This window comes from Hirundo rustica, chromosome 3 (assembly GCF_015227805.2).
Source record: "Hirundo rustica isolate bHirRus1 chromosome 3, bHirRus1.pri.v3, whole genome shotgun sequence".
In the NCBI taxonomy this organism is placed as follows: Eukaryota; Metazoa; Chordata; class Aves; order Passeriformes; family Hirundinidae; genus Hirundo; species Hirundo rustica.
In genome coordinates, this window is record NC_053452.1 from 87,158,079 (window position 1) to 87,172,992 (window position 14,914).

The following is a 14,914-nucleotide window of genomic DNA, read 5'->3' on the forward strand; positions in this document are numbered from 1 at the left end:
TGCAAAACCACGTAGAGATAGGTGGCTTTGGGAAAGCAAATTGCTGACCTTGAAAAGGCTTTTAACAGTGACCACAGAAACCCCCTCACTTGATGCCAGCTGTGCTCTAGGAAAATGGAATTCCCTTCACATTTTTTTGTGATTAAACAGGTTAGCACTAAAAGCAAACAAAAAACACCACATAGATGTTATTCATCACCAATTTCTGTTCTTAGCAGAAAGAATCCTCCCACCTGGAATTTACTGAGGCAAGTGGGAACAGTATTTGTTCCTCCAGTAACTAAACATCCCAAGGAAGTGAAACACTCTCTGAAATATGGTCCAAGCCACAGCTCTTCTGGCAGAAGTGAGTAACAACTTTGCTGTGGAGCTTGTAGTCCAAATACAGTCAAAATCCAAGCTCTTTTGTAGTATCTTACAATGAAAGGGGAAGAATTCCTAAAAGAGTCGTGAGAGCAATCCCAACTGCTGTAACTCAGATCATTTAACAGCCAGCTATGATAATCTCCTCAGTAAATTAATACGGTTTGTCAAGCCAAACAAACTACAAAATAAGAAAGCTGTGACTATGCCATGAAGATTTGCTAATCATGAACATCCATTTCGAAAAAATTCTGAAACTCAGCTGAAACCAGCTTATTATCTCCTTTATTTGTGCTTTCAGAAGAGGAAAAAGATGGCCCACCAGCAACCCAGAAAAGTGAGAATGAGGAACAACTGATGTCTGATGCATAGAGGAAGACAGTGAAATGAATTCATCATAGAACTATTTACTCTAAGGCACCTGAAGAACAAAGATTAGCCTAAAAGGCTTCATGTCTAGAAGTACTGAATAATTCTGGCAGGTCTAAAGGAAGGCTACCAGCACAAAGCCCTGTTCTCCTTTGCCAGCAAACTCTGTGCCACACTGGAATACACCGCGTGGGCAGTACCTGTTAAAGTCTGGAGAAGAAATATGATGCTATAAGGTATTTGCTGAGATAGAACAAAACCATTATATAGTTACTATTATTCTATGTTTCTGTGGTGTGATTATGACTATATAATAAGACTGTCTGCCTAACAGTACTTTACTATGAGTTTCTTTACGATTCAAAAGCTCAGTTACCCTTCTTTCCTCAGGAATAACATCTGTTAAAATCCACAAAGAGCTTCAATAAGCAATTCACAGTTTTAATCAGGAAAGTGTTACTGGCATTATATTAATATTTTACACTCATTTACATAACGCATAAGAAGAGCTATCTATCTGCTATCACAAGAAAAATATATACAGAACCGCATCACAGAAAGAGATAAAGACCTACAGCTGAAGTCCAACATAAATAAACGTAATCAATTTCCCAAGCTGACAGTGCATTGTAAATTATTTACAACATATAAATAGGTGAAACACTACTCCAGGTCCATTGAAAAAAACCAAAATGGCATCACAGAAGAAAAATGGCACAGCATAGCTTTCTATTACCCACACTACAACTGAATGAATGAAATGCAAGAGGAGATGTGCCAAGTTACTTGATACTTGCTAGTCAGCTTAATCAGATACTCTCAATTTCCTGCAGGATGGATAACAAACACTGTTCTGCTGCTTACTGCACACCACGTCTACTAAAATATTTTCTGAGACAGAATGATCCCTAAAGCCATCTAATAAAACAAGGGGTCTTGAACCACACAACCTGACATAATGTAAGAGAAGTAGGTTTAAATAAAAACAACTAATTAAAAGATATTGTACATGGGTAACTGAGATAGTAAATTATAAGGTTATGATGACAGATACCCAAGTTTCTGACTATCCTTTATTGTAACCCTAGCATGTAAAAACCCAAAACCTGACTTGGTGTTCCTGACTGCCATCTGCCCTTATTTAAAAAAAAAAAAAAAAAATCCTAAAACCTGAGAAGAGTTTAAAAAGTAAAACACTTCAAACAAAATTTTTAAAAACTATTTGTCCAAAGTGTTATCGCAATATCAGAAAGCAATTTTATATTCAAAAACCTGAAATAATTAAGAATAAAATTAATCTTTTAATGACATGCATTTCTATAAAGAAATGTTAATAAAGGATAAGCAAGATTATTGCCATAAAGAACAAGGATTTAACAGAAATTCTGAAATGCTTGAATGTTATTGAAAATGCTTTTAATCCTTTTATTGTTCAGGACAATATATGTATGAGCTAATACTCATTCGCACGGCAAGCTGACTGAAAATCTTATCTTGTACCTTATTAACATCAATAACACGATATTAATTTTCTGCCTAACTATATTCATTTTTCTGCCTGACTTTATTCATATATTAGCACTGATACGCATTTTATTCATCATCATCTTAGTCACTTCATCCAGATAAATTTTTCATCTATTAGAGATGCATATTTTTAGGGGAAACCAGAAAGATTTTCTCCTTAGTTTTTTTCTTTAATGAGGATATGCAGAAGAAAATAACAGGGACAGTGAGGAATGTGAGAACCAAGAGACCATGAAAGCCAAGTCACATCCCTTCCAGGTTTACCCCTAACTGAAATTCTTTAGCCCCTGGCCAAGTTACACTGACTATAAAGAAAAACTAGCCATTTCAAAAAGCTCTCTTCAAAACTCTCTTCAAAAAGCTGATGAGATAAAATATGGGAAAAACTATATAGTGAAAAAAAAAAAAAAAAAAAAGAAGAAGAGAAAAGACAAACAAAACAACCATTGTGACTTTCTTTGCAAATCATTAGGACTTTGTTAGGTCACAGCTATCAGCCATGGAGTGAATTCCCCATTTTCATTGCCTTCACTAATAAACTGTTTTCAGAAGAAGAAAAAACAGACATTAGTATTCAGGCCTACTAAATAAAGCCAAGAAAAACGCTTTATGTTTTTTAACTTCAACAAGACCTTTCAGACCACTTCTAAAATCACTCAGATATTCTTAGAAATCAATAATTTGAATCAAGAATTTTACCTCAAAGTAATATAAATTTGAAATAATTACCCTTTTGCAATTTCTAGCTTCTCTCTGCTCTATTTTTGGCTCTGATTTTCTTACTGTTTCAAAATAATGTCACTGTAAAAGATGCATTTCTTAGCACTACTTAGTTTCTTATTCCCAAAGGAAAATTGCTTCACAGTTTTTGTTATTGCCTTGATTTTCTACCCTTCTGTAATCTCATGTTTCCCTCAAACTCCCACAAATTGGAAAAAAAAAAAAAACAAACCTGTAAAAAAAGGAAAAAAATATCATTTTTAAAGGAAAGTTTTCTTACTAAAAATCTCTAAAAATATTTTTACTAAAGATATTTATGGATGGGACCTCCTATCTTCTGTTTCTCTTCTACAGACAATCTGGGTAATACTGGAAAGATCCTAATAGATGAAGAGCAGTCTTCTTGTCAAGTAATTTTGTCTATTGAATTCTCCTTCAATAGCTAGCGTATTGTTTTAAAGATAGTAATTAGTTTAACTTTGCAGAATTACACAAACAAAAAAATTTGCACTAACAGTATCTAATATATCAGAAAAACTTAGAGAACCTAAATAATCTACCTTGCTAGATAAAATCTTTCTATAGTCATGCTCCTCTCACTTTCAGTGTCTGGGTGCCTCCAACTCTTTTCTTCCTTCCCCCTGGCCTCATGCTGCCCACAGTCCCTCTGTGCTATGCCCAGGATCCAAGCAAAGGGGAAGTCCAAGGACCAGGTGTGGTTTTTTACTAGGCAAGTTGGAGCCAGACCACTTGCAACAGAAAATACCCAACCTGAAGATATGGGAATACAGTTGCTTCCCTCGTCATCCCAGGAACACGCTGTACAGAAACCACAGTCTCATGACTCAGAGCACATCTGAACCAAGAAGCTCTGAGATGATCCTCTCTCTCCACTGAGCACAGGGAACTTGAAACTGCATTCCTAACTGCTTCTTGACATTTCCTTGTCCCTATGCAAACTTAAATCCATCCCATCCAATTGTGCCTTACCCTTTCACTGTCCTTTTTGATTTTTCATGAGGTCTCTGCTTTTCATCCCACTCTGTGCCAGAATAGGATTCTGCCTACTTTCTCCCCTACACTGAGTGTAGCAACACTATTCTGTTGCTGCTCAAAAGCAAAATGTGACTATCAGGCAAATAAAAAAACAGCATTCAAGGAAATGGGGATACTCTCTCTTTCTAATCTTACCAGCAATAGTGAGAGAGAGGACAGACAACTCCACTAAGGGAGATTAGTATAATACTTCCTGTCATACCATGGATGTTATTTGTTTCCTTTGTTTTATAAATATTAACGTATTAACAGTGCTATTCACAATTAACTTACTACCTACATAGTCTCAGATTCCAGAAGGCAAGAACACCAAAATCAAAATGCTTCCCCACAGAAAAAAACTGAAAAATTCTACAAACGGTTGTATTGGTTTCTCTGGCATTCTTTGGAATGTTAATTAGTAGCATTGAGTCTGAGCTCTATCTTCAAAGCTAAGCATGAAAGGAGCATCTTACCTTGTATCTCTAATGAGAGGTGCACTGCCCAGTTTAAAACAGATCTTTTCCTCACCGCAAGATGTTTGCCTTAAAGAAAAGCTTTCTGCTAGATCAAACCCTGTAAAATAGAACACAATATGATACAATTTAATGGAATTTAAAAACCATAAGTAAATAATCATTTTTTAGCACACTTGAACACAAGCATATTAGCATTTCCAGAATACAGACTGACAAGTTATTTTGAAAAGCAGAACTTGAAGTCACAGAAACTTTTAATATTCATTTTATTAAGACTATTCATGCAAAATTCACTTGGTAGATGACTTTGAAACCTGAAAAATGAATTTGCTAGTTCCTTTTATCATCTTAATTGATAAGACGGCAGGATGACTGCAAAAAAACATGGAAATTAATGTGGCTGATGAACTTGAACCAATACTTTTGAGGAAAAACTTGTTCTGATTTTAATGTCACCTTCCTCAGAGCAGCAGCAGCTTTTCATGCTTTGGGGATAGCATTCTGTCCTAACCTTTCAATTTTAAAGCCAAGTTCAGTCAGACTATGATTACATCCAGTCATCATTACGAGCTAATTAATATAGATATCCATACTAGCTTGGTCATTTACCTGATACACCACGACTGTCTCTGTTGATTTGTTTGAGATGACGGGTAACTGTTTTCATTAAAGGACACACAGCACCTTTAAGAGAACACAGTTTAGTATCTATTGTAAAATGCTATCAAACTAACAGGAATTGAACAAGCTATCATGGCAGTTATGGTAATATTGACAGGAATTTTTATTTTTGTTTCTTTAGGATATGAAAATCAGCAACAAACCAAATTACAAAATCTAAACAAGAGCAGATTTTATACTACTCTTCCAATAATATAAGCAGATAGAATTTGTATCACATTTTAATTCATCTGCCTGTGGTTAAAGTTCATATAAACAATATAGCCAGAAGAAAACCATTAAATTCTTATCATATTGTTTCCATTTACAACACTATAAGGCAGTAATATCTCTTCCAAGTTCTTTTTGTATTTCTCACTGTATTACTAACAAATATTTTCCCCATTCATGAATATGAATCAGTATTATATTTTGGGAAAAAAAAGCTTGAAAATTACGTAGAAGAGTAAGTCTGAACCAAAGTATTTTGGTAAGCAAACAGAACACTCTGCAATTTGGAACACGGTAAACTGAGGTTAAATCTAACTGAACCATTAGGTAAGACACTGTAGTGTTAGTATGCAAAATAATGATTATTACTTCTTACGTACAGTAAGTCCCTTATGCTCTTTTAAAATAGATATATAGGAATGCCCGTAGGAAAAACAGAAAAATGTCACTTTTGTGCAGAGGTCAAAAATAAGGCTCACTATTTAACGAGTTTTGCAAATAGCCCTGCTAAATCCTAAAAAAAAAAAGCAAATCAAAGATGACAAGTTATGATATTTGGCCTGTCAACTTATCAAGCACAGAGCTTTGTGAGCGGATGCAACTAAAAAGATGTCCAAGACGTATCTGAAGTTGCCAAACAGTGAAGGTCAAGGCACTTTCTGAAGCATTAGTTCAATGAAAAAGTAAGGAATGCTGTACCATTAACCTGGAAATCATCTAAATTTAAATGTTTTGTAAGAGCATCCAGACCAAATATTGGTATTAAAAATAGCTATATTTGTAACCCTAAAGCATGTGAAATTTGTCATTCATTCTGTAGCTATGTAGAAAGCATATTATCCTTCAAAACTCTTAAAAGCTATTAAATACATTTCAGTATTTGATCTGGATTAAGAATGGCTAATTGAAAAAAACTAGTAAAAGTGAAACTATATCATATAATTCAGACATAAAAACACCTTCCTCATAATATGGTTAATGAAAGCTATGTCAACTATTTAAAGAATAGACTGGGAGAAACACCTTTATTTGGTGTTGTTGGTTTTGTTTTTTGTAAGATTCATTAAATTCTATGTGCTTCATGTGTAAAATTACCTTTACAACTAACAATTGATTACTATAAGTAACATCACAGATAGATTAGTTTACTTCTGAGGCTCTAAGAGAATAAATTTTTTCTTTCCCTTATACAGATCTGTAAATACGTGGATAAGCATGTTTTTCCCTGTACAGATAGAGTTTCATGAAAAATGAGATAAAATATATGCATGAAAAACTCTGTAAATTTCCTTTCCCCAGAAAAGATGTCAAACTGTAAAGAATATTCATGTTGAAAGCTCTGAAGTGAAATCTTTCATCATTCTTGGTTAGCAGGAAGTTTTATACAGTGAGAAAAGCATTCACTGGAATTACACAGTAACATAGCAATTTCAATACACCAGTTGATATATACACACACAGCATGGGACAGAAACAGGCTCACCTTAGATACCCTTTAGTTTACAAACCTCAGCCTTCAATCAAATACAGATTATTAAACTATAGATTTCTATATAAAGCCACTCTAAAACAATGTTGTTAAGGTACATTTACATAACTATAGCCCTAAGAAATAAGCTGGTGTAAAGGAAGCCATTTATGGCCATTTAAGTTACAAAAGAATACCAGACACACGTGGACAGACGTTTTTCTTAAATCTACATGTCTTCAAAGGTTTTTTTTCAAAAATATTCAATAAATTTCAAGCCAGATTTCTCTTTTTTGTTAAATTCTAGACAGTACTTGTAAGGGCAGACAGCGAATACTTATTTCTGATTTTACCCTAAACTGATGTAAGCTTTAGGGAACCTGAGACACAAGCATGCTTTTTTTTTTTTTTTTTTTCCCCCAGCATTAACTTACATGAGTGTTGAGCAGTGAAAGACTAGAAAGTTCAAGCCTATTCCCCACAGCCACTTCCTTCCAAGTCCAAATAAAGACTCAAACCTTAATTTTTGTGCTATCCAGATGATAGCAATGATTCCTCACATGCCACAGACTGGACCGTGGACCTATTTTTATCAGGGGCATAACAGTCACAGCACCGACTGGCCATTTGAGGGTTAGTTATTTGTTTGTATTCCACATCCCCAGAAGAACTGAAAGAGTTATGGTGAATCCTCTATTGCATGCTGTTGATGCATTCTTTTAGTCCAGCGCTATTCCTTTCACCAGAGAGCTAAGGGAAAACTCTCAAGTAACAAGACCAAATCCTCTCCATGCCAAGACTGACAACTTGCATTACTACAGAGTGATGAATATTCTTTCTGCAGTTACAGCTTGTATAGTTAACCTCTTCCATGATTTTTAGTACTGCTAGCAGATCCTAAAATTTTCTTTAGCCTGAGACAAAACAGGCAATTTGCCTGTTCAACATGTGGGCAGCTGAACAACAAGGTCTACATGAAGATATTCAGGAAAGAAAATAAACACGATAAACCCTTACTGCTAATCCAGTGGGAAACCATGAACCTACCTGGCCTGTTAAAATTCATTACTATTAAATTCATAAAATAGTAAGAAGAACAAGCGTACATTTATAAACTAGATAGCTCTGCACATGATAAAACTACATCTGTGTGGATTGAACTAAAAATTTCATATTAAACAAGTGATATCAATGGTCAAATTAACTTATCTGTAAATTAATGAGTTTACCTATCCATACAAAAAATTTGGCCTGAATCTTTATAAATCAATGAGTTCTAGCTATGAGCTTATTAATATAAAATCAATCCAATAATCATGAAAATATTAATTTATGCAGACCAAGCAGGTATATCACAGATCATTGTCTTTTCTTTTACCACTAAGATTAGTAAGAATTTTTTGTTGGTTTTCTGATGGCATTATTATTAAAAAAAAAAAAAAAAAAAGAAAAAAAAAAAAGGCATTGCATCTAGACGTATCTGTTACAACATGCAACGGTGCATTCCTAATTCCTGGAATGATCAGGACACCTGTTGAAGCACACTGCAACTTCCATCTAGGCACCATGCTCAGCTTTCCATTCCATGCAAACGAGGACAGAAGGGACTGTGGTGTGTGTTCCAGTCTCCCTCCTACAGATACCTCTTGTGAGCACTTCCTGAGTGGGAACTGTAACTTCCAATGGGCAGTTTTGGTTTCTCCAAATTAGCGTAACCAGTAATGGCTAGATTCACTTCACAACTACCTATGTGTTACTTTACAATTAAACTTCATGTTCAGGTCACGTTTTTAGCTGCTATCTACCACCACTGACACACACATTGCAAAGGCACTGAAGTTTCCATCACTAATCATGGCCACACCAATGGATGTGGCCAAACAGCAAAGCCCAACCTAATGTATACCTGCATCCTATGTCAACACAAGTTTCTGGCAGAAACCTACATTACCCAAGATTTTTCTCATACTATTACTGGATCAGGTTTCATAAACACACAGACATAGGCAGACTCTTCAGAACTAGCCACACACTAGCAAATATCAGCAACGATATCCAGTGAGTCCACCTCAAATGTGTTCATACTGAAGATAAACAGATCCAGCTGGCTTGCTTTCAAATATTCAAGAATATTTGAAAAATTTCAAGAATTCAGATCTCCTACATATCTGTATCCTCAAATATACAGGCACCAGGAAATAAGCTGTGAGTTTTTTAGTATTTTTTTTTAAAGTAACAAAATTTTTATTTGTTATTTTACTCTGTAAAGATTATATTACATTACAATGTATATGTTAATTAAGAAAAGGGTGGGAAGAATGAAGGGAACATGATACAGTAAAGAACTCAACTTCAAGTCTGGTGACGATGTAGATAGTTATGAAGTAACACAAGAGCATTGGCAGGCAGAAACAAGAAATCTAAGCAACAGAGTTCAAAAATTAGGATGCCCTTGCTAGGCCCCCAAAGAACTATATTCTCCCATGAAGAAGAGTAAGTAGTGAAAAGCAGAACTTCATAATACTTGACACAACCAGCACTTCACCAAGGGCAAGTCTTACCTGACTAACTCCATGGCATTGTACAATGGAGTGTACAATCAGCGGACAAGGAAAGAGCTATGGATGTCATCTGGATTTTGAAAGGCCTTTGATGTGGTCCCCACAATATCTCTGAATTGTAGAGGCTGGGATTTGATGTGTGGGCTGCTTGGACGGTGAAGATTTGGTTAGACAGTCACATCCAGAGGGGAGTGGTCAACTCCTCAATGTCCAGATGGAAATCAGTGATAAGTGGTATCACATTTGAGACCAATGTTATTTAATTAATTAATGATACAGATGAAGGGATTGAGTGCACCCTCAGTACATTTGCAGATGACACCAAGCTGAGTGGTGTACTTGGCACACCTGAAGGACAGGAGGTCATCCAGAGGGAGCGAGACAAGCTTGAGAATTGGGCTCATGGTTCAATAACCTCATGAGGTATTGGACCTGGGTCAGGTCCAGTCAGTATCAAAACAGGCTGAGGGTTGAAGGAATTGAGAGCAGCCCTGACAAGAAGGCTTTGAGAGTACTGATGGATAAAAAGCTGGATATCAGTTGACAGTGTGTGCTCACAGCCCAGAAAGCCAATCATATCCTGGGTTACATCTAAAGAAGTATGACCAGCAGATCAAGAGAGGTGATCCTGCCCATCAGTTCTCATGAGAACTCCCCCACGTTGACTACTGCATCCAACTCCAGGGCCCCAGCACAAGAAAGACGTGGACCCGCTGGAACAGGGGCAAAGGAAGGCCTCCATGGAGACCTTACTTCAGCCTTCCAGCCAGTGGGCCTGTAAGAAAGATGGGTACAGACTTTTTACCAAGACCTGTTGTGACAGGACAAGGGGTAATAGTTTTAAATAAAAGAGGTTAGATTTAGACTAGACTTTACAATAATGATGAAACACTGGAACAGGTAGCCCAGAGAGGTGGTAGATGCCCCATCCCTGGAAACATTCAAAGCTAGGTTGGAAGAGAATATCAGGAATATGAATACATTGTATGTGAGAGTTAGATTTGGAGAAGTATCTAGCTGTACTAAAACATTAAAACCAAAAAGCTGAACTGATTTGCATGCTTGAAATCACTCACTGTATTTGGGTTAAAGTGCCTATCTAAAATCATGATCCATAGCCCATACTTTTCACAACACACTCCGTGTCAAAAGACAAGGAAAATTTACCATGCCTGATAGTCCCAAGACTTTGTTTATACTACATTTTTCATGGTTTAGCAAGTGACTTTGAAAAACAGTAATTGTGAAAGAAAGTCAAAAAAGAAGCAATGATCTGGAAATGAGACAGAATATTAATATTCTTATTATAAGGCATTCAGGAATGATCAAATTAGAACTTCTCGTGTCACTACAGAAAGATCTTACATCCACACTCAAAACCCAAATATTTCCAATAATAACAAGTTGACAACATGAAGAAACTATGCTTGCAGTCAGATCAAAAATACGCCTGTGGCAAACTCCTGAACTCCCTCCCCTCAGATTTGCTATACTCCATCATGAGAAGCAAGTTCTTCCTTCTAATGAACACTAAGCATACCAAACCATGAGAACTGAAAGAAATCCTCTATGTGAATCTAATGCTTACTGGCACCCTCAGAACGTAAGGAGGACTGCTCCAAGAAGATCCAGTATACTCTCTCAGCCTCTGACTCTTCAATACTGGTATTTATTTATTACAATATTGGCCCAATGAATAAGTCACAAAGTATATTCAGCATGCCTGCTCAGAAAGCTCTCCCCTACATATGCACACAAGTCAGTCCTTCCCCTAACACACTTCTTCCTCTCACTGCCTTTTCCATGTAACTAAGGACATTACTTTAGATTCAAGTAGATTAGGTGAGAAATTTCAAGATGTAAATATAACATATAATAATCTCAGATCTGACCTAAACGTGCTTGCTGGAAAAGCTTCCGTTTTAGCCCAGAAATAAATGCTATGCATATGCTGTTGAAGGAAGGAAACTAAAAAGATCATCCAGGCAGATATTGAAAGACAGATGCTGATTTAAACAGAACTTGTACATGGGAGGGAACAAAGGCCAAAGAAAGAGTGACTGAAACAAAGATATAAAAAACAAAAAAAAAAATCTTTAAATATTACTCTCTTCATGAAGAAAGCACTGGAACAAGAAAACTTTGCAACACAGAGGACTCGGTTCAGCAGAACAGAACAGATTAACCAAAGTTTGGCAGAAAGATGTGTACCACTTCTACCGCTGCTCTGCCACTGGGTCCATTCTTTCCCAACTCCTGCTTTCTGGTCTTTAACTTGCATTTCTTTTTTGGATGGTAACCATATCAGCAAACTATTGTAGAGTCTCTTTCCTGTTATTAACTGGAGTTTAACTTGGTTTAAGTCACACACCTGCTGTTGGCAGAGCTGCTCAAGCTGGCAGCTATCAACTTGTTATTCCTCACCATCTGCTTGTACCACCACAAACTGAAGAAGCATCTTTCAGGTGCACACCCTCAGTTATTCTCAGGAGAGATTCAATCTCTCCTTTTCTTTCTAGCAGTTCAATTGGACCCATATTTGATCCATTTGTGGCAATCAGTCTAAGGAAAACTGCAACTTCACTGCTGGCTGCTTAGCTACAAACTTCTAACAGAATGCACATCTCAGATACGCCATTTATTCGCAGTTCAGTGTATCTGCTACATTTTCTGTGGCTGGCACAACTTTTACTAAGACATCATTTCATTTAGGAAAAAAAAAAATAAAAGAAAAGAGACAATGCTTCCTAGAATTTTGTTTTAACATTTTTCAATCTATATCGCTAGGGAAACTTCTGTACTTGCACCATTTTAGCACTTTAAAAACTTCCTTTCTGCAACCTAGCACCTAGAAATGACAGAATAAAACCTATTTTTCTTCTTTCAGACAGAGTGATTTCACAGCTACAATGTAGGCTTGCTCTCTCAGAGGAGTTAAGAATAATTCATCAGCAGAGCACTTAGCCTCACCACCCTAAAAATGTAAGGGGAAAAAGACTTTGACTTAAATTCTGGCTCTTCACAATGCATTATTATTACCTCAGAGCCCACACATTACACTTATTATTTATTCATTATTACGACTTATAGTTTCCAGGGGTAGTAAAAGGATTATTTTCCTAGTCATGGAGTTCTAAATTTCTTGGGCCTGAGTTACAAGTAGTTACTGAGATTCAAAGTTGTTGTGTGTATGTAGTTTCTATTATCTTTCATAAGATTTCTGGAAAGGAACAGCATTACTAGGACCTAATTTTATTTTTGAGAAAAATCCAACTCAATTTAAATAGCAATAAACATACTCCCCTTGCTAATAATTATAGGAAAATTATAATAAATTATAATTTTAACAAAAATTATAATAAGTACTTGCTGAGGCTGAGTAATTCTAGAAAACTGATGTTCCATATTTGACAAGCACATAGGATGCGTCTTTAAGACAGAATTTACCACATTCTGGAGAGCTAATGTAGACTTTGTGAGAGCACTAGATAACATGTGGAAAGTAAGAAAAAGAAGAAAACAGAAAATATGAGAAAATTTGCAGAAGACGGGTAACAGCTTTTAAGTTGAAATCTTTCTATTTGTTTCCTGCGACTTCTTAGGAAAAAGGGGTTTTTTTCACTATGTGTGAAACATATGACCCAGTCTAGGGATTAAGTATAGGTGTGGCTAACATGAACATTACATTGTTTAGGTCAATGTGATAACTGGTCTGCTCTAATAATGCCACATGAATTTGTTCGCAAAAGTTTTGCAAACTCTGATTTATAATCTTGTTTTGAATGGTAGGAAAAGAAAAGTATGAAAAGAAACTCCTAGGAACTACAATTACTTCGAAACACAAATCTTACAAGCACAGGAAGCAGAAAGGCTGCTTTTGAACTGCTTCAAACTTAGTTCCTTTCAGAAAAGAGGTTTAAAACAACCTTGTATAATTTTATCTGTTCATATTGTTTATTTTTTATGTGCTCTTGTTATTCACAAGAAAATTTTCAGTACTGAGATTTATGCCTTTGGTCTGTGATGGGCAAGAAAAGTGGAAGTACCTGTCTGCTCACCGACAGCTACAGAGGTAGAAACAGGAAGGAGGAAGACTGCCACATAAAGCCAAACTATGCAGGATGCAATGTACTTCATCTCCCCCTGGACACATGTGAACAAACAGCAACAAATCTGAAACAAAAAATAAGCACATTCAGAACAATCTCATTTTATTCTTTTCACCTCACCTTGTCAGAAAACTACAAACAAGAATTTCTTAACTGTGAAGAAGTTACTAGTCACATACAGGTGTATAATTTAAGGAGCTACAAAAAAGACATATGCCAATTCAGAAATAGATAATAAATATATTTTTTTTTAGTTCTTTATTAATAAACTCAGAAGCAACACCTTAGAAATACTAACTTGGAGATTTTAATTGTAAAGGCACTGAATGTTCATTGCATTAGTAATTACTAATTTTCTTTGATATTTCTCTCCAAATTATTTTTCAATTTTCAATATATTAGCTATATTGTTTGGTCAGCTATATTGGTTTGGACTTACCGTCACTAATGAAGTAGTCCTCAAATGGAACAAAGGCAACATGCAATTGTTTGAGTTTAACCACAAAAGAAACAAAAATGTGGCATTTCTCCACCTTGCAAAGTGCCTAGAGCAGCCAATATTGAATTTCCAGTTTAAATCTCACAAAAGTACAGGCTTCAACAACACAAATTGGTACTGTCATTACAGGACAAAAGCTTCCTTCTAAGACAACTGTGACATATAAATACACATGAATTTAATGCAAAACAGAAAAAGTGTAACATTTTTTCTAATCACAGTTTCTGTAAGAAAAGCAAATCACACACCCAAGATACAATTTTTATAGTTATTTTCGCAAGGCACCTTGTTCATCATCAAAGCTATTCTGTCACTGAACTGACAGCAACTACATCATGGTTAACTTTTCTAGCCTTCCCACCGGCAGCAAAGCGAATACATGTTCAAATCAATTATCATTTAATTTCCTGCACCTGCTTTACAAGCAGGCATCGGGAATTCAGTGGAGCTGCCCCGCGGAGGTCTGGTTTTCCGAAGGGCTCTGATCACCAATATTGCCACCCCCTCGCTGCCGCCGCACCTCCGGGCTTGTGCCTCTCCCGCCGGCTGCTCCAGGAGGCTCCGCTCCCTCGCACCGGAGCCTACGGGAGCGACCCGAGCCCTCGGCAGCGCAGACTAACTCGGCAGCGCCGGCAGCTTCGTCTCCCTGGGATCGAGCCGCGTTTGCGGGAGGGAGGGTCCAGCCCTCCGGGCGGGAAGGCAAGCGGGCAGCTCCCCGGCGCCGGGGCGAGCGCCCGGGCAGCGCCCCCGCCCCGCTGCCGCAGCCGCTCTCCGGCTCTCGGCTCCGCGCCTCGGCCCCGGCCCCCGCCCCGGGCTCCCTCCGCCGCGCCCGCCCCGTCTCCCCGGCCCCCGCCTGCGGCTCCGGGAGCCGGGGGAGCCCGGCGAGCAAGCGA

At 37.1% G+C, this 14,914-nt stretch overlaps 1 protein-coding gene across 12 annotated transcripts in view; it reads right to left on the minus strand.

Annotated features, from left to right (window-relative positions):
* Window positions 1-14,914, minus strand: part of COL19A1 (collagen type XIX alpha 1 chain) — a 188,530-nt gene that overhangs the window by 172,785 nt on the left and 831 nt on the right. For 4 of the 12 annotated variants that reach the window (XM_040060807.2, XM_040060803.2, XM_040060810.2 and 1 more), the window contains exons 2-4: window positions 13,460-13,586; window positions 5,103-5,177; window positions 4,491-4,590 (exon numbers count right to left, since the gene is read on the minus strand). In XM_040060807.2, the coding sequence (XP_039916741.1) occupies window positions 4,491-4,590; window positions 5,103-5,177; window positions 13,460-13,550 (266 nt within the window). In that variant the 5' untranslated portion in view covers window positions 13,551-13,586. Of the gene's footprint in view, window positions 1-4,490; window positions 4,591-5,102; window positions 5,178-13,459; window positions 13,587-13,961; window positions 14,336-14,434; window positions 14,663-14,914 lie in introns of those variants that run through there. The other 8 variants (XM_058420083.1, XM_040060801.2, XM_040060800.2 and 5 more) reach the window with 6 other exon arrangements.